Raw genomic sequence first — 21,263 nt, forward strand, 5'->3', positions numbered from 1 at the left:
CACCCCTCTGGGTCGCGAATGGACCCCTCCAGTCTGCCCCGTCGGCTGCATTGGTAGTCGCCCTTCTTGCTAGAGTTGATCTGCCACTCGCAGTAAGGGTCCTGTGGGGTCAAAGTTCACGAGCGGACACACAGAGTTATACGCAGTCCCAGATATAAGCTGACAAAGGATGTAGGGGCCTAATGGAAGACTAATTAAATATGTCAGATCAGATCGGTGATTACATCAGAGGGTTGGGAAGGAAGGATGCCTGTTCAGCAAACTGATGGATTGCATTGACAACTTTTATTTTGTTGGTATTTTTTTTTTTTTTATGTTGTTGTCGTGTATGTTGATGCCTTTTTTTTCCTCCTTTGTTATATGTTCTGTGATGTTATGTTGATGTCATTCTTCTTCTTTGTTAGATGTTTTTATGATGATTGTAGGTGGTGCTCTCTGCCCCCCTGCTCCGCCTGCTCCGCCAGGCAGCGGCCCAGGGACGGACACCAGCCGCAAGACTGGTCCGACAGACACGCCAGACACGACTGGTACCTCGCGGAGGAGCCTGAGCTTGTTTTCTTTTCCAGGTATTTTTTCACTTTGTTTTCTTTGATTTTTTCGCCGACCTCCGCTGCTTTCCCCCCCGCCGTCTCCCGCCTCTCTCTGCCTCCGCTGCTTTCCCCCCCGCCGTCTCCCGCCTCTCACTGCCTGCGCTGCTTTCCCCCCCCCCCGCCGTCTCCCGCCTCTCACCGCCTCTACTGTCGGACTGCAGTGTTCGCCGCCTCCGCTGCCGGACTGCAGTGTTCGCCGCCTCCGCTGCCGGACTGCAGTGTTCGCCGCCTCCGCTGCTGGACTGCAGTGTTCACCGCCTCTACTGCCGGGCTGCAGTGTTCGCCGCCTCCGCTGCCGGACTGCAGTGTTCACCGCCTCTTCGTTCCTGTCCCCCGGCTCTGTGTTGCCGGCCGGCCCGCTGCGCGCCGCTCTCAGACATCGCTAGCCTGGCCGTGCTGTGCTACTACCCTCGTCCCGGGAGGTGGCCACCATTCCCTCCCCGGTTTGGGGGTTGCCGTCTCCGCAGGTGGGTGTCGGTCCTTCCCAGCCTTCGCTCACTGCTGCGGGAATTGGTCGGTGGCATGGCACGGCTAGGCTGGTCGGCCGCGCGGGTTCGGTCCCGGGCTGGCGGCGCAGATGGCGGCGGCAGCGGCGGCACCGCGCTGTCGCTCTCACCTATGCTGCCGCTGACCTGCACTCGCTGGACAACGGCCATCGCCTCGCTGCTGCCGCCGCCGCCGCCACCAGGGCGGGCATTCTCCAGCGCCGCCGCTACATCCATCGAGGCTCCCAGCAACATCGACACCGGACTCTACACCCCCCCCCCCCCCCCATCCCCGTTCGCTGACTCTGTGTTCCATGTTACTTGTTGTTTTTGTGTTTCCCATATCCCCTATATTGTCAGCGTCTTTGAGCCTTGGAAAAGCGCTATATAAATTCAATAAATTATTATTAATTATATTAGGGCTCCAAGAACAGGAACGAGATATCCTACAGGGGGGGTGTGTGTGTGTGAGAGAGAGAGAGGGGGAGAGAGGGAGAGAGAGGGGGGGGAGAGAGAGAGGGGGAGAGAGAGAGGGGGAGGGAGAGAGAGAGGGGGAGAGAGAGAGAGGGGGAGAGAGAGAGGGGGAGAGGGAGAGAGAGGGAGAGAAACAACAGTTTTAGTAAACAACACATGTAGTCATCATCATCAGTCTGACATCGAGATTAATTGCAGGCAAACCAGACGAACACTGCTGATTCCCTACACACTGACTGTACATATGGGTTAGGGTTTGTTCTGTTTGAGGTAAGAAGCACCACAACACACTGGATCATAGCACACACACACACACACACACACACACACACACACACACACACGCTCGAGCGCGCGCACACACACACACACACACACACACACAACACACTGTATCATAGCGTCACTGTGTTCTTTACTGAAGTATCAACAATAGACAAGAGCAACACATCACATGTAAGTAAGTAAGTAAGTAAAGCTTTATTTATATAGCACCTTTCATACAAGAAATGCAGCTCAACGTGCTTTACAACAGGAATAAGAACATCAAGTGAATATAAAAACATATATATAAACATATACAAGTATAGAATGAATATAAAAGCACAGGAAAACACTAAAAAGAGAGACTGTGATTGTTTCCCATCTTCACACCAACTTAAATCCCTACTTAAATGTACGCCGACGACACCATTCTTTACACGTCTGGCCCCTCTCTGAACACTGCCCTGACCGACCCCCAACAGAGCTTTAACAGCATCCAATATGCCTTCTCCAACCTCCATCTTCTCCTAAACACCAATACAACTAAATGCATGATCTTCAATCGGACCCTACCCCCAAGCCTCCTGTCCCCAAAAAAATCACCTCACTGGATGGGTCAGTACTAGAATGTGTCAATACATACAAATATCTAGGTATCTGGCTTGATAGTTCACTCTCCTTCCAAACCCACATCAATAACCTTCTCACCAAACTGTCAGAACAAGAATTGGTTTCCTGTACCGCAACAAAGCCTCCTTCACCCACTCTGCAAAAACACACTTTGGTGAAAAATGACCATCCTGCCAATTCTGGACTATGGAGATATCATTGACAGGATTGCCCCCAAAAACCTTCTCAATAAACTGGACGTCATCCACCATCACACTGTCATCCGCTTTGTCACCGGTGCCCCTTTCAACACACATCACTGCGACCTGACCTGTCCAAGTCAACTGGCCATCACTCCACACCAGGCGACTGACCCACTGGTTCAGTTCATCAATAAATATGTAATAATATGTTACACCTATGGATTTATTCAGTAAGACCATATGTTTTCCATGAACTATTGTCATCTTGTCCACTGTACTTAAAAAGGAAATAAGTTGCAATTCTAACGTATTTACAATGACGACACATGGAAGATAAAGATCGAGCATGTTTGATTGTTGGGCAATTTGTTTGCAGTAGAATATCTGATCAAATATTGTCCTCAGACTAAAAGGGTCAAAGTAAGAAGTTCATACTGCTCATATGGTTTTAGTACCACTAGAGGGCGCACAACAACAAGAGATTGTGTTTGAGACAAGTCAATCATGAGAGAAAAAACGGCCAACCTATAATCCACCCCACTTACTGTAAGTACCTTGTAAAAACGCTATGATCCTCAGACATAGATTTTTCATACATGCTGGGATCAATATCTCACTAATGGACTAATAGACTACAACTGAACAATGCTGAAGATACTGGGCCTCATTGTAATGCATGGAATATAATTCACCTGCATGGTGTTCTTTTCCATTTCCATTTCCATTTTTTGCATTTATCAGTAAATAACTTACAACAAATGCATTTGTCTAACTAAGTGAATACTCTATCCATCAGTCATAGAAAGAAAAAGTCATCTATGCTCGGGACAGGGGACATTGGCAGTCATAATGCTACAAGAAGGATTCTTGTTTTTTTTCCATGTGTATTCACGTGTTTGCTATGGCCATTCACATGTTTGATAATCCATCATCGGCAGATCCCCCCCCTACCTCTGCTTACTACTGAACTTCTCATCCAGCACAGCAATCTCCGCTCCAACAAATATACTATCACTCTGCCCCCCCCCCCCAAAGTCCGCACCTCCTTTGTTTAGTTTAGTTTGTTTATTTAGCACACAAGAAATTGTGCAAGGAGGGAACGACGCCCAGAAGGCTTGTACAGAGTTCCACTCCACGTCAATATCAATGTTTAAAATAAAAATCTAGGGACATTTACTGCATGTCAATAGGAGAAAAGAAACCACAAACAAAATCATATCCAGCAGAAAGGTAGGATAGCACATACAAACACACAAGACAAAACAAAAACAAAAACTGAAAATAGATACAAGGATAGTAAGATTAGTACAAAAATAAACATAGATTTCCATCTTGCCCACCTTTCAACGGGAAAAGCACTACAATATAAAATAAACATAGATTTCCATCTTGCCCACCTTTCAACGGGAAAAGCACTACAATATAAAATAAACAGCTCATAACGAGATTAGATATTTTTCCTTTGGCCTGAGTCATTCTCTTCAGTTCGCTGCCCCCTGTAGGTAGCTGTAGGTACCTACACCCCCACTGACTGGAACGTGTTGCAGTGACACGAAAACTCACCACTTTTAAACACTCACTTTTACATGTTGTCTCGGATCACTGCACCTGCTTTTAAGTTAACTTCCCCCTGGTCCCTGCTGTCTTTTACATATTGTATTGTAATGTATAGATGTTTTTGATACATGTGTATCATGGCATTCATGTTTTATATTGGGTTGTGTTTTATATTGTATATATTGTGTTGTGTTTTGTGTACATACTTGCCTCTGTTCTGCCAATTGGCCAGATCGTCTTTGTAAATGAGAATTGGCTCTCAATTGACTTATCTGGTTAAATAAAGGTTAAATAAAAAATAAAATACAAATACAAATAAATCACAGATCAATTAGGCTACACATCACAATCACAGTAATCGATCATACATTAATCACCGTATCAACCCTGCAGAGTATCCCCAAGTACCGGTAACCCTATGTGTGGACACAACAGGGTTAGCCCAGTCTTTTAAACATATATATTATTATTATGTATTAATAATACCGTATTACATCCGTAATACATCATAGGCAGAGTAGGTGCAAGGAAAGTAGGTGCAATTTCAACACCATAATCAACATCGATATTGCGCAGTTGACGTTTATGAGTTGTTGATACAGTACTAAGCATACTACAATAATACTATTACTATAATATCATATAGTATAGACGAGGAAGAGGCGAGTGAATTGTCAGGAAAACAGTCCCTGTATGACATTGATTGGTGGGAGCCGGGGCGAGTTGTATTCGTTATACAATATATAAATCATATCATGTCAACCAAAGGCTAACTAACTCAGACCAAAACAAAATATAGGCTTATAGCAGCATAACTTGTTGATAAGTTGACAAATCAGCACACATACATATAGAACGAATTTGAGGCTGACCAACGTCTGATCACCATATTGCAACATTTGAACGTTTGAAAGTCTAACCGTAGGTTTAACAGGGACATAATAGCCTATGCACAGAACATATACTATCATAATCAGGACAGGAAAGAAAACATAGGCAATATTTATTTATGAGGAAGACAGGCGTATACAGATATGTGTGCTTGGCTTGCAGAGAGGGTGTTGAATTGCATCATTTGTATTTATATGTTAAAGCACTTTGAGCTGCAACGTTTGCAGGAAAAGTGCTATACAAAAAAGGGTTATGATTATGATTATGATTATAATAATGATAATAATAATAATCATCATCATTATTATTATTATTATTATCATGCAAACATATCTGTTTGAGCGCGCCCTCCGAAGTTTGACCGCAGACGTAAAAAATACACCATGACGTCATAAAAACCCAATAGAATGGGTTGGTGTGACAACGGCACTATGGCGTCATGATAAACCTATAATAGAATGGTTTGGTCAAACTTTTGTGTGACAACGGTACATACAGACTTGTATAACGGTACATATATAGATAGAGAGATTGTCCGCTGAGAATATATATATATATATATATATATATATATTATATACCATTTCTGCTACAGTCTGCTACTTTCATAAGGATGAGTAGAAAAAGGAGAAATTCTTCGTTTCCACGAAGCCCCCTTTCGGTATGTTAGTTTTGTCTTCTCTTTCCATTTAATAATAATAATAATATCTTATATCTAATAATGTTATTCATGTTAATATTATTAATATCTAATGTATCTTTTAATGTTAGTTGATGAATCTATATATTTGTATATATTTGCATATTTACTTAAATATGTATAACGGTACATGATAGACAGACTGTCCGCGGGGATACAGTTAAGGATGAGTAGAAAAAGGAGGAATTCTTCGTTTCCACAACGCCCCCTTTCGGTATGTGAGATATCTAAGAGCCAAAAGTGTGTGTTTGTGTGTGTGTGTGTGTGTGTGTGTGTGTCTGAGTGTGTGTGTATGTGTGTGTGTGTTAGTGTGTGTGTGTGTGTGTGTGTGTGTGTGTGTCTGAGTGTGTGTGTGTGTGTGTGTGTGTGTGTGTGTGTGTGTGTGTGTGTCTGAGTGTGTGTGTGTGTGTGTGTGTGTGTGTGTGAGTGTGTCCGCCTCGTAATGGTAGTTGTAAGTGCAACCCGAGGCTTCAGACATATTTATAAATCAACAAGTGTTCCACGAACTTGAACCCAGTTAAGGTCTTACAATACTCCACCTGGTGACCCTGATTAGACACTTATGCATCCAGCCTGATATTGTGCATCCCCTGACCCTCGTCCTGGTGTTAGTTGCTGTGGGCGTGTCTAACCTACTGTGGGCGTGTCTAACATGATATGGGCGTGTCTAACCTGCGGTGGGCGTGTCTAACCTGCTGTGGGCGTGTCTAACCTAATGTAGGCGTGTCTAACCTGCTGTGGGCGTCTCGTCTCAACGGCAGAGGGGGGGGTCTCGTCTCACCGGCAGAGGGGGGGGTCTCGCGATAATCCACCGCGAGTCCTGGAAGGTCTCTCCTGTCACTCTGCCAGTGTCTCATTCTTTTGAGTCTGTGGCTCTACAACTAAATGGACCTACCCCAACTGTTTTAGTTAATATCTACCGCCCACCCAAACCAAACAAGGATTTCTTTGATGAATTCAACACATTTCTCACCCACATCTGTTCACTCTCATCCAACATAATTCTGTTAGGTGATTTAAATATTCACATGGATAATAGTAATCATGCTCTCACTAAGGACTTCATCTCTTGCCTGGACAGTTTTGGTCTCCAACAATATTGATTTCCCTACCCATTCTAAAGGTCATATTTTGGACTTGGTCTGTTGCTCAGGTGTCACTCCCCTCAACTGTTCTGCTGTTGACCTCCCCATCTCTGACCACATGCTTGTTTCATTTAACTTAAGTTTGTCTCTATCCAAAACCAAACAGTCACGTACTATGTTCTTCCGCAACATCAGACATAATAATTTAGCAGATCTCATAACAGGCATCGACACTTTCCCCATCATCACCCCCCCATGCACCCCTGATCAGCTCGTCTCTCATTACAATGATGGACTCCAAACTCTGCTGGACTCACTCGCCCCCCTCAAAACCCGGACTGTCTCATTCCCCCATTCTGCCCCCTGGTTTTCCCCTCACCTACGTCTGCTGAAAGCCAAAGGACGTCAGCTGGAGCGGCTTTCAAGAAAAACCGGTCTCACTGTTCACAAACAGATGCACCATGCCCACATCCTCCTTTACAAAGACGCCCTCTCCTCAGCCAAATCCCAATATCTTACAGACAAAATCACTGCTGGTGCTGGGAACACCAGGGCCCTGTTCTCAGTGGTCAACAACTCACTCCGCCCCCCCCGACTCCCTTCCCCCACACTTCTACTCCACTGACCACTGTAACTCTCTGATGTCATTTTTCAACTCAAAAATAGCCAACATCCACCAACAACTGACCCCTCTTATGTCCAGTTGTCCATCTCCCCTATCTCCCCATCCCCCCTCTCTGTACCTCTCTCCTGCTTCCATCTCCCCTCTGCTGCCGATTTATCTAAACTCATCCGGAAATCCAAGCCATCCACCTGCCAACTTGACCCCCTGCCCTCCTCCCTGGTCATAGCCTCCCTCCCCTCTCTCCTGCCGCTGATAACTACAATCATCCTGAGCTAATTGTTCCTCTTAGCAACTTGTTCCTTGTTTGCGATGTAGGTTTCCCTCCCCTTCTGGTGTTCACTCTATTCAGGCAGATAGCTGAGGAGATGTTGTTGAATGTTGTTGTGTGGGGTTCATAATCAGACACAAACACCTGTGTTCTTTCATAAGGTTCCTGTAGAGTTGCCGTAATAGGAGATTGTGAAGGAGGATCTGAATCCTCAACTAGAGCAACAATTTGTGCAATAGTTAGATGGTCAAAGGTTGTCCCCCACTCACTGGTAGATGCTTCCCCTTCTGATACCCTGGTCTGGCAGTGTCATGAGATGCTTGCCGTTTTGCTGCATATCGCAACATGAGATAACATTTGGCATGTAGTACACACCTGCTGCATGCACATCGGAAGGTTGTGTAACTAATCTACCAAGAAGCTAAAAATGTTTACAGGATTCTGCCCAGCTTTTCAGATTGGAATCAACATTATCTGTTACTGCCTTGTGAAGGTCATCCATACTTGGAAGGTCATCCATACTCCCCCTCACATAGGCTATGACACAATGAATGCCACAGGCTTTGGGTTGACATGATCGAAGCTTTTTAGGACTCACTACTAAGGAGGAGCCAACGTCATATTGTTCGACTCCGGCCGGGGACATATCCTGCATGTCATCCCTCCTCTCTCTCTCACCCATCCTTCCTGTCTAAATCTTCACTGTAACTGTCAATAAAAAGGAAAAATATGAGTGGGACTGCCCCACTCAGAAAAAATAACTTCAAATTGTAACCGTCTTTAAGTTCACGAGGTCTGGCCCTCCCACATGCTCCCCAACATTCAAAATGGGTCAATATTGGATTTTTTATTTTTTATTTTCAATTTCTTTTTTTTCATTTTCGGGGAGCCGCCATCTTGGAAATATGCTAATTAGGCCTCATATAGCCCTAAGGCCCCCAACTAGATGTTCATTTTCTAAATAAGACTTCACGTGACATTGTCGCATGCATCCGTGCCTTGTAATCGCGTGATTGGCTAACAATAGACAACTTATATGTTTGTGATCTTGGTTGCCAGGAATACATACATCAGTACCAGCTTACTGTAATTGATGTCACACACACATTTTCTGCAAGTTTCATAGAGTGTCTCCAGTGACTTCATTAAGGCTGTGACAGGTTATAGTTGTGTTATTTATACATTATGACCACACACACACACACACACACACACACACACACACGCACACACACACACACTCACACACACACACACACACACACACACATTATGGCCTTTGATCAATGCATATTTAAAAGGGAGTAGAAAGCTTGATTTAACTCAAGAAAGTGATACAAATCAATGGGTCTATTTACAGTACAGGATGTGAAATTGAATGTGTGTTTGTAGTAGTACCAGTAGTTGTGTGTGAATGCATTTTTCAGTTTTCATGTTAAGCTGTTACTACATGTTTTATGTTCACCTTGCCTTTCAAATGCTTCTCTTCAATGGTATCCATTAAAGGGACAATCCATCATTTCTAAACGCCAGCCCAGCCACAAAAAGCTGAGGGATGGGTTTGGAGAAATGTGCCACTCTCAAATTCATAGACGGAACAAATATCTTTCAAGAATCAACATGGGTATATATACATTAATATATCCAAGAAAGGCATCCCAAATGACAGTTTGTGTCTGTAAGAACCCCATTGGAGAGTATTTTCTATGACTGTATGCCAGGATTCTTCACACATCAGTAGCATAACACATTTCAGTCTCACTGCCTTCTCCCTTAGTGTACTGTATATGCCTCAGTGGAATGTTATGGCTCTCTTGCGTTCACATTGGTCTGTGTATCATCCTGGATTCCATGGTCTGATTCGTGCAAATAAGCATGTCCTATCCTTCATATGATTTACATCTGTTAACCTTACATATACTGTATGTTCTGTCATCCCTATAACTTATATAGAATGCAGTAGACGTGGAGGACAACGAGGGAGAGAGAAAGAAGAGCATCAGAATGGCTGTTTTTAAACTACAGAATGTGGAGGACTACTATGAGATCGGAGAAGTGCTGGGCAGGTGAGAGAGTATAATCGTACAGAGTACTACTGTCTCTCCTAAAGACCTCTTCATCCCCACTACCCCCGGTACTGTTTCTCTACTGCAAATAACATAAAAAATGTATGTAAATTAGTTGGTTTTGTTATTGATCTAAATTGAACATCATATGAAATGTTGAACACACTGCTGCACAAAAAGTGTTGAAGTGTTATTAGGATTTTAAAAAATAATAATAATTAAACGCCCCCTTATAAAAAAAAAAAGAAGTAAACTCCAGAGACAAGTGTGTATGTTTAGACAGTTGTTACACTGCTAGGCCACACACATGTCAAATCTTTACTAGGAGGTGTGAGTAGAGATGCAGCTACAATGATGATCCTCAGACTCCTCTTTTTTCTTTTTTTAAAGGAGAGTGGACATCTACCCTCCTTCACTCTTTATGTTTCTTTATTTAGATAGGTAGAAGTTGTAGAGGTGGGGTTACATTGAGAGAGAGAGAGGAGAGAGCTATGACATTCACCACTCTGGCTCTAGACTAACCCTCAGTCCTCACCCAAAATAGTGCTGCTCTTCGTTTGGATCTATACTTGAAAAGTTGAGTGAAGTTAAAGTAGAGATTCTCAGCTTTTATTGAAGTGTTCTGTGGATGTTGCTATCACCATGCAGCCATTACAACACGTTTTAGACATATAGTACCCTATTTAATCCTTTGTATACAAAGTATACAACCCATTAACCACACCAAAAGTTGGGTATCCTCTCTGGTGAAGGTCTGCCAGGCCTGTACGTCAGCCATCTTCAGTTGTTTCTTTTGAGGAGGTTTTGCCTTAAGTCTCCTCTTTAGCAAATGCTTAAATGCAAAAGGATTTAAATCGAGATTGACTTGGCCAGTCCCTGAAAAGCTCCCTAGTTGCTATGGCTGTATGTTTTGGGTCATTGTCCTGCTGTATGATGAATGTCCATCTAATGAGTTTGGAGGCATTGGCTCGTTCTTGGGCTGAAGAAATGTTTCTGTACACTGGGGTTAGCTTAGCGGTTACGTCATCAATGAAGACAATTATTCAGGTCTATTGGAGGCCATCTATGGCTAAGCCATAACACCCCCTCCACCATATTTCACAGATGAGGTGTTATGCTGTGGAGGTTGGGCAGTTCCCTTTTTTCTCCACACTTTACTCCATCATTCTGGTACATGTTAATCTTTCTCTCATCTTTTTCCAGATGTCTGCAGGCTCTTTAGGTATTTTTTAGCAAACCATAATCCTGTTTTTGTGGTTTGTGTCTTGCAATGTCGCCTCTAGTTCTGCTAGTGAAGTTCAGGTTTTTCTTGTGGTGCACATTATTCGGTCATCCACTGTAGAAGCCTTCCTTGGCCTACCAGTTGCATTTGCATTTGAGGTTTTGGTTATGTTTCTTCTAGATTCTTTTCTGATATTTCAGCCTCATAAACGCTTCTGTTATGTCCCCAAATAATATCCAGGGGACGCGGCAAGTAATAATGTAATGAACCGGAGGACAAAGAGGCGGACAGGAGAATATAAATAAACCAAGAATCTATTGTATAACTTAAAAATAAACAGTTTTCAGAAAAACACTTAACTGAAAACTACTTTCAAAAACAGGGAGAAAATGATAGATTGTTTAACAAGGTAGAAGCCAATTAAAGTGGCCAAACACAATACTAACAGACACACTCCGTCTAAAAAATGAGTCACGGTTACTGACGCCAGTACACGCTACAAATTGTAGCAACACACAGAAATTCACTACAGTAGTAGCTTTAGCTGTCTAGCAACCAACACACAGGCACATACTACAGTAGTATCTGTCTAGCAACCAACACACAGTTGCCCACTGGCACCATCTGTTAGTTCCACCTGTCCTTTATCCTCCATCCTTGATGAGCAAGTGAATACAGGTGTGCTCCCTTATGCCATCACCATGGCGATAGGAAGGGGGAAGGACAATAACCTGGGGAGAGACACAGGGAATAACAGAAACACACACACACAACCACATTACAACAGTAAACACACACACACACACAACCACACACACAACCACACTATGGCTGTAACAGCTTCCTTCATTTTTATTGACGTCTCTTTGGTCCTCATGTTGACAGACACCAATAGCAGACTCCAAAGGCAAATGCAAAGCTTAGAATCAATTGACATTGAGAGCTCTCTTATAACTGCAAAATTATGTGACGTAACACACCAGAAACACCTGTCAAGCCAATTGTCCCATCACTTTAGGGTACCCTGAAAAAGGGGGACTATGGAGAAAAGTGTTGTAATTTCTGAATGGTGCACCCAATATGTACAAAATACCATCATTGATTTCAAAACCACATTTTTGGAGTGTAGAGGCAAAAGAAGATATGCATGTGTATATATATGTATCCAATATGTACAAAATACCATAAAATAAAAGCTGATAATCTCTACAAATGTAATTGTTTGATTTCAAAGCCAAACCTTCAAAGGCAAAAGAAGAAAAAATGCTTCACTGTCCCACTACTTATGCAGGGCACTGTACGTACATATTTGACCCAGAGCAGTACCAACATGAAACCTGGGTGCCTGTCCTATATAGTTTTCTCTCCTTATCTGAACTTGATTTGAGCTTGGTACAATGGAACTAACGGGAATAGTCTGAAAAGTGCAAGCCCGCCCATCTACCACTCCAGGCAGGCTCAATCAAACCAAAGTATTCCAGAAAATAAACCAAAGAAACCCATGTTTCCCACACCTCTCCCTCCCCATAGTGGTAACTTTGGGCAGGTGCGGGCGGTGCGGGAGCGCTCCTCGGGAGTCCGCTGGGCCGGGAAATTCCTGAAGCTGCGGAGGAGCGCCAGCAGCCAGCTGGGTATGGAGAGGAGGGACGTGGAGAGAGAGGTGGAGATCCTGCAGGCGCTGCAGCACGCCAACGTCATGGCGCTAAGGGACGTGTTCGAGAGCCGCGCCGAGGTGGTGCTCATCGTGGAGCTGTGAGTATAGGATGGAGGGATGGAGAAAAGGAGATGGAGGATGGGGAGGAGAGGGTGTTGGGTGGAAAGAGTGAGGTGTTTGAGAGGAGGTGTTCATTCACAGCTTATTGTGGAGCTGTGAATGAAGTGGGATGTGATGAAGGGATGGAGAAGGAGGCACGAAGTGCTGCAACATGTCAACGTTATGGCAACAAAGCCCAACTTCTGTATCCACTGCGTGTTAGGAGCCTGTCTAGAAGCCTGTCTAGGAGCCTGTCTGTCTTTCTCTCTGCCTGTCCGATTATGGGATCTGTCTATCTGGCCCAATTGTTTAAAACTTTTGATCTGGATTCCGATTCTTTGATCCAGGATTGATCCAGGATCAGATCTTTTTTCTTTCTTTTTTTTCTGATCAGGATCAGCCAGCTCGATTTGATCCTCGATCAGAGAAAAGAATCGGGATCAATCTGATCCAGATTAAGTTTTGAACAACTGGTTAAGGTTACTCCCATAGATTAGATTAGAAAAGAAAAGATTAGAAAAGAAAAAAAATAGGAAAATGTAGGCAATGAAAAATTAAAAGGGCAAAGACCATAGGGAGTTAGAGAGACTTTGTAGGAAAGAAAGAGATAAAACTAGACTGGTGTTACTTCCAAGTGATGTTAGTCTAGAAGGAAAACTGATATGGGGCGAAAGTGAGACTCTGGATCAGAACAAAGCTGGATGACGTGTTTGGTACAGTGACAGGGTCTGTCTCTGTTGTGACGTGTGTGTGTGTGTGTGTGTGTGTGTGTTTGGTTTTGTGGTGGTCTGTTGTATATCGCATGGGTGTCAGACATGATTGCTCATAATGTGCAGATGCAATCATGCCGTGTCACATGTGTGTGCCTGTCTGTGTGACGTGTGTCTGTGTGTCTGCCCCCTCAGGACACAGTGGGTATGATAGAAAACATTGTGTGGATCACCTCACCTATCCTGTTTAATAGGAAGACAACGAGAATCAACTATCATTACTACCTCTAATCTTAACAGCCAGACACTGGCTCCCTATGGCCCCGCCCACTTCCTATAAATATAGCAGCAATGCAGAGATCCACACATGTGTGAGACATACACACACACACGCACACACACACACACACACACACACATACACACACACATAGAGTCACAAATGCAATCTAATGTAATCAGAATAAGTGTGCCGACTGAGGTTGTTTCTGTGCGTGTGTGTGTGTGTGTGTGTGTGTGTGTGTGTGAGATTGAGGGAGTGAGGGAGTGAGTTTGTGCCTTTGTGCTGGTTCAGTACTTGTCTGAGCTGTTAATGGAGCGGCCTGTATAGACAGACAGAACTATTGACTTTCCTTGTAATCAGTAAGCAGCACTAATACAATCAACTTCCCATATTTTCTCTCTCTCTCTCTCTCTCTCTCCCTCTCTCTCTTTCTCTCTCTCTCTTTGTCACCCTCACCTTCCCCTCTCCTTCCCTCACTACGCCCCCTCCCTCCTCTCCATGCCACAGTATCAGCGGAGGGGAGCTGTTAGACTTCATAGTGGCGAAAGAGAACCTGTCAGAGGAAGAGGCCATCGAGTTCCTCAAGCAGATCCTGAAGGGAGTGGGCTTCATGCACAGCAAACGCATCGCCCACTTTGACCTCAAGGTGAGAGGGGCACACACAGGGGGCGCATGGTCCTCACTTCCTCTGTCCTCACATCTGTCCTCACACCCTCTGTCCTCACACCCTCTGTCCTCACATCCAAATCACGATCAAATAAAGAGTCACTAGAATGGGGGAAATGTGCTTTTAGTAAAGAAAATGTAGTGATGAACATGGGCAGGAAATAAATCAGCAAGAGAAAAGGAGCACAACAAGGAGCATTTGAGAAAGTAAATGTTTTCAACATATCAAAAGCAAAGGTAAGTAGTATAAAGTATAAAGTAAACACACAGAGTAAAAAACAAATAAAGACCAATAACAATACTGTTCCTACTACTACGTAGTAGGAACACTAATAATAATAATAATAATAATCACCCCATCTGCTCGTACCCTCCCACCCCTCTTGGCAGTTATATTATGATCCAATCCTTTTGAGAAGGGAGCGAAGACAGACAATTGGGACGCAATCACAGAAAAAGGGGAGATTTAATGGGTGTAGAAATTAGAGGTATTATAGACAAATGGGAAGGTGGTTCCCCCTATCTGGTGTGACCTACTAGGTTCAAATCATGGTCTTGTAGCTGGTGTGACCTACTAGGTTCAAACCGTGGTCTTCCATTAGACTGTGTTAGCCCGTGGAGCTAAAGCCCAGGCATTAGTTCTGGGAGCTAATGCAAGTCTTCGGATCTCAGGCAAGGTCCGTTATTATCATCCTACTGTGCTGTGGTACTGTACTGTGGTTCACTGAACCACCTCCACTACATGTTTATTAAACTTCGGACACTCTTCTGACACCTTGATATTTTACATTGTTGAACGCTTCACGTAAGTAACAAGTGTTTCTCCTCTCTGTTCAGCCAGAGAATATCATGCTGGTTGATAAGACAGTGCCACACCCCCACATCAAAATCATTGATTTTGGGCTGGCCCACCGCTTCACACCGGGGGACGAGTACAGAAGTCTCTGGGGTACCCCGGAGTACATTGGTAAGTGGAACAACCCACATTCTCACAATGGTCACATGAACAATTAGAAGTCTATGTCTGATGTGGGTGTTTTCAGTGGTCTTAGAACATTTAATTGTGTACGGTATGTGTGATTGAGGAGCATGCGAGCGTGTATGTTTGATGTGTCTACTGGCTTTTGTGTCTTTCTTTCTGTCTGTCTGTCGGGCCTTATAGGATGACAGTTACAATATTAATTTTAATTAATTTTGACATTTAGCAGACGCTTTTAATCCAAAGCGATTTACAATTACGGTACGAATTACAGGGACATTCCCCCTGGAGTAACTGAGGGCAAAGTGCCTTACTCAAGGGCACACTAGTAGTGGTGTGGTTTCAGGCGGGATTTGAACTCACAACCTTCCGATCACAAGTCCAACTCACTATCCACTAGACCACCACTACCCCAATATGCGGTTGGCAAAGACATTTTGGCAATGTATTGTCAATAGCAAAGCATATCTACTATAGATAGATAGATAGATAGATAGATAGATAGATAGATAGATAGATAGATAGATGGTTGTGAGGTTGAGAGTGGTATAGTTGGGTGTTGAAGTGGTTGAGAGTGGCTTCAGTGGGGTAGAACTGGTAGCCAAGAGAGTGCATTGTTGAGTAATCAGAATGTGTTCTGCAGGTTTCCTGTTGTTTTTATATAAGAGTCCGGAAAGTTCCACGGCAGTTGCAGTAACAAAAGGGCTCTAGGAATGTTGGCCTAAAATCAACATTCCACCATGTTAACCAGATGAGACGATTTGGGGCTACAGAAAGCATGTTGAAGAACAATATGTGGACTTGTTTAAGCAATCTCTCTTTATGTCTATCTGTCAGTCTTTATTTAGCTTGAACCTTGCGAAACCTGCGCAGGTTGTCATGGAGACAACAAACGGGTAGTGGTGGTGGTTATGGACAGGATGTGACGTCAGAGCGTGCGGTGTGGGAGCAGGGGGTAGTGAGAGAAGGCTTCTGGCTAGGTGAGAAGTTTACATAGGCCCAGCAGGAAATGCAGGGGGGAACATGTTACAACTGAGTCACAGAAACACTGTAACAATTCTGCAGTAGAATGAACCCATATCTCTCTATCTATTTGTCTGTCTTGTGTGCAATATTGTGCAATAGACATGTGTGTGCATCTTACAGTGTTACTCAAATACAATGAGCTGCTGTATCTGTGGCAGTTGCAGAACAAAAGAACAAAAGTCATTCACGCTTCTACCTGCTACCGACCTGTATGGTCGAAGGGGGTGAACCACATGTTTCTCTCTTAACACTCTTTCATTTCCTTTCTCACTGTTATACAAATATATAATTTTGTCAGTTCTTATCCCTTTTGCACATTCATGCAAAACATTACAAATGTTGGAACATACAATTTTTTTTAGCACCTACCATTTCTACACAGTTTATATGACAACAATAACATTTGTCCAGAAATATTAGTTTCTAATATCAGAGTTGAAAACAAGTAATTTCTCCATGCGTGTTTCTCTAAATGGTACACATACAGGGCTCAGCCACAGGGGAAGGTCCAGGACACCTGACAGTCTGGTCTTTTAGAAAGGCATTTGATGCAAATCTAGGTTATATTATATTATACAACAGTTAGTTCCGACCAAGTCATTTGATTGGATTTGATTGGACAAGAGGCATTCCATGAGTGCTGATATACAGTATAACAGCACTGGGACTTTATGTATCACTCCGCCGCACAGATGTTCTACTAAATGACCGTTAATTAGACTACATGTTTGTGTTCAGGTTACTAGGCAACAGTCCATTTGAAGTTCAGTTGCGGGACTATTTTTTGTTTATTTTTATGATTAAATAAACAAACAAATCATAATCTGTTGTCGCTTATTACTGTTAACTAATAAATGGCGCTGTAGAACTGTTGTATAAAAGCAATATCACACTCAAGGTCGTGCTGTTATACTGAATATCAGCACGGCTGTGATTGCCTGCGGCCTCGTACCTATGACCGAATCACAGCTCACAGCACTTACTTGTTCTGTGTTCATATTATGGCCATCTGACTCCACAGGCTGGGGTGTGTTATTTGGCATCATGGAGGCTTCTTCAAAACTTTAATTTCTCCCAGGAAAATGTGGTTGCTAGCTATGGTATCAGGTCCCTCCCTGGCAGCTCTACTGTAGCCTACAGACACTGTCAGTGCCTTACAGAACCAATGCTTTTTACAAAATGATGTGCTTACCAAACTGTACACAGTGAGGGTGACTTTCGGCCTTGTTTAACTGCATGACCGACACTCATGTTGCAGAGTAGATTGTTTTAATTTCTCTTCATCTCTTGGTTCTTAATCCTGCCCTATCCATTATCACCATTATTACAGTATTGCTCTGTATTGGGTATTGGGTATGATTGTGTTAGACTTTTAATGGTCCATTATCACCATTTTTGCACAGATTTGGGAAACTAAGGTTCTGTGTACTAAAACGAACAAATACAAGAGAGGGACGAGTCAACAACACATTTTAAGTATGATTTGTCATAATATGAACTTTTACAACTAGTGCACAGATAAATGTGCAATGAATAATGACATTTCTGCTATTTCACTCCTCCCCCCATCCTCACTCCCTCCCAGCCCCTGAGGTGATCAACTATGAACCCCTGAGTGAGGCCGCTGACATGTGGTAAACCATTTTACATGTTACTATGAGCAAATAGGTGCATTATACTGACAAATTAAACTATATTAATTTTCATTTGTATCTTAAGTTGTTCATAAGACAAAGAGGGATACCATAGGCCCTAACACTCCTGGATTAACCATGCAGTAGTCATAGTTGTGGTAGGCTAGATGTAGTTCTTCTTGTTTTGAATACAGTCTTTCATTACTCTTTGTATCTCTTGTCTATACAGGAGTATTGGCGTCATAACCTACATATTGTGAGTATCCAAAGATAAGCTGACAGGTTGAACTTCACTGTGGATGCAGTATTACAGTGTTAGCTAGTATCTAGCTCCCTAATGTCTCCCTAACACCACCCTATTTTACAGGTTGAGTGGCATGTCCCCTTTTCAAGGAGATAATGATGATGAGACACTACTGAACATTGTGGGGATGAACTACGAGTTTGAGGAGAACTCTTTCAGCCAGACCAGTGTCATGGCCAAAGACTTTATTGAAAAACTGCTGGTTAAAGACCCAATGTAATCAAACAATCTATTACTCATATTTTGATATAATTTATATGTGACACGGTCCGGTCATTTGGGCCGCAAGTCGGCAACCAATCAAAATGTTCCGACTTTTATTTTGAAACACGGAAATACTTTTCAAAGTTTTTGAAAATCACAACACGAACTCGCTAGTCAAGCCAAAATACTGCAATGCAATGGATTCAGTGAGTAATTCCCACTACTACCTAGTTAACTATAACACTACTTTACATTGTCAGCAGGCTCACAAAACAAGCTGTGTTAGTTGATAAGCGAGTGTGTCATTATAAAAAATGTGTTAACATTTTTCGAAAGAAAAGTCCGAACATCAAATCAGATGCTGACTTGCGGACCGATTGACCAGACCGTGTCACATATGATTACAATACATTTGTTGATTAATATCAGTACACATCTGTATGGTACTAGTAATTCTGTGATTATCTCCTCAAACAGAGAGAGAATGACAGCAGAGGAATGTCTACTACACCCTTGGATCAAGGTGAGAGAATAGAGTGTGTGAATGTGATACAATAATGCACAATTAGTTGGAACACGGTGAAGAGACTAAGTATGGGCCCTGTGTTTACTCTCTGTATAGTCTCTGCAAAATGGCTGCATCATATTATTAAATATATTAAATGATATGATATTCCCTTGTGCTTTAGCACAACCTCACCACAGCCTAACTTCAAAGTTCAACTGTGTTTGCTGGGTATAGCCAATATTTTCTCCATGTAGTTGAGTAATAGAATTCGTTTGGAATTGTGGATTTATTTTGTCAGATTTTTTTTTTAAAGAAAAAAACGAAAAATGCTATGTGACTCATCTGGTGTTGGGTTTGTGTGCTACGTTGTAGGACTCTTGCCTTCATCTCCCCCAAGAGGCCCCAGTGGGACGTCACTCACCGCCTGGCCCTCTTCCCCTGATGAATGACATGCCATCTCCTCCCGGTGTAGTCTTCCCTCCTATACCGGTCCGACTGCGCCACCATGCTCTTTGTGGCAATACAACACCCATAGGTGGAATTCACATGGGCTCCTCTCACATGGGCTCCCTAACCCTCATGTCTGGCTTCCCAGCCGGCCGGCCTTCACCCCCTCCACGCCCGTTGCCTAAGCGCCCCGGCCCTTGCCTTCCAGATCCGGGTAATCTTGAATGTCTCGAACCAGAGCTAATAAAGGCAGTGCTTCTCATGAAAAGTTTACAGGAAGAAGAGAGGGTACTGGAAGGATTAAGGAGGATGATGGAAGAGGATACTAAAGAGGAGGACCACATAAAGGTTGTTAAGAGAGAAAACCTTTTCAATCAAAAAGAAGCAACATTAATGAAAGAAGAGGAGAAAAGGAAAGAAAGAGAGAAAAAGAAGAATGAGATACTTCTACAGTTAAGGAGGGGTAGAAAAAGGAGGAATTCTTCATTTCCACGACGCCCCCTTTCGGTATGTTAGCTTTGTCTTCTCTTTCCATTTATTTATTAATATCTAATGTATCTTTTAATGTTAGTTGATGAATCTATATATTTGTATATATTTGCATATTTACTTAAATCGTATAGTATATTTTATATTATTTAGTTATTTTGTTTATCTTTGTGGACTGTATGGCTTATTCTTGTTTTATTAAGTAGTTTATATTATTGCTATTGTGTTTTATTGATTACTATTGTTTTTTTTGTTTTTTTATGCTGTGTGGATATTTTAAAGCACTTCGAGCTGCAAAGTTTGCAGGAAAAGTGCTTTTCAAATAAATATTATTATTATTATTATTATTATTATTATTATTATTATTATTATTATTATTATTATTATTATGCCAATGCTATGACACTAAGGTACCAAGCAAACACAGCCAAGTTGTTGCCTGTGTGTTAACCTCCTGTGAGGTTGCAACGTTGTTAGAAGGTAGCCAATGAAATGCTACTTTAATACTACTAAGGGTCGCGACAACGTAACTGCGGAGCCTTTAGCCTTTAGCCCATCTGGTAGGTGCCTTCCAACATGTTGCCACACTACAGCCGACTATTCCGAGAATGTTGTCCACAACCTCACCACAGCCTAACTTCAAGGTTCAACTGTGTTTGCTGGGTATAGCCAATATTTTCTCCATGTAGTTGAGTAATAGAATTCGTTTGGAATTGTGGATTTATTTTGCCCGATTTTTTTTTTTAAAGAAAAAAACGAAAAATGCTATGTGACTCATCTGGTGTTGGGTTTGTGTGCTACGTTGTAGGACTCTTGCCTTCATCCCCCCCAAGAGGCCCCAGTGGGACGTCACTCACCGCCTGGCCCTCTTCCCCTGATGAATGACATGCCATCTCCTCCCGGTGTAGTCTTCCCTCCTATACAGGTCCGACTGCGCCACCATGCTCTTTGTGGCAATACAACACCCATAGGTGGAAGTCACATGGGCTTTAAAGAAAAAAACGAAAAATGCTATGTGACTCATCTGGTGTTGGGTTTGTGTGCTACGTTGTAAGGCTGTGTTTGGAATGGCATACTAGCATACTACTCATACTAGATTTTAGTATGCCAGAGCGTTCACACTGCACAGTATGCGAGATCTGACTAGCTAAAATGTTTATGAGTAGTATGTAAAAAAATCTGTAAATCTTTTTACAACTTGTTTAGCTATTAAGTTCGGAC

At 42.8% G+C, this 21,263-nt stretch overlaps 1 protein-coding gene across 1 annotated transcript in view; it reads left to right on the plus strand.

Annotated features, from left to right (window-relative positions):
- Positions 1–20,920, plus strand: part of LOC308155651 (death-associated protein kinase 2-like) — a gene marked incomplete at its 3' end in the record, with an annotated part of 37,379 nt that extends 16,459 nt beyond the window's left edge. The window contains exons 2-11 of the mRNA XM_080529024.1: positions 9,755–9,817; positions 12,570–12,791; positions 14,293–14,431; positions 15,289–15,418; positions 18,042–18,090; positions 18,320–18,346; positions 18,458–18,610; positions 19,076–19,121; positions 19,702–19,767; positions 20,876–20,920. Of these exons, the coding sequence (XP_080385150.1) occupies positions 9,756–9,817; positions 12,570–12,791; positions 14,293–14,431; positions 15,289–15,418; positions 18,042–18,090; positions 18,320–18,346; positions 18,458–18,610; positions 19,076–19,121; positions 19,702–19,767; positions 20,876–20,920 (939 nt within the window). The 5' untranslated portion in view covers position 9,755. The remainder of the gene's footprint in view (positions 1–9,754; positions 9,818–12,569; positions 12,792–14,292; positions 14,432–15,288; positions 15,419–18,041; positions 18,091–18,319; positions 18,347–18,457; positions 18,611–19,075; positions 19,122–19,701; positions 19,768–20,875) is intronic.
- Between the last annotated feature and the right edge of the window lie 343 nt (positions 20,921–21,263).

This window comes from Nansenia antarctica (genome assembly GCF_963989245.1).
Source record: "Nansenia antarctica genome assembly, chromosome: 1".
NCBI classification, from domain to species: domain Eukaryota; kingdom Metazoa; phylum Chordata; class Actinopteri; order Argentiniformes; family Microstomatidae; genus Nansenia; species Nansenia antarctica.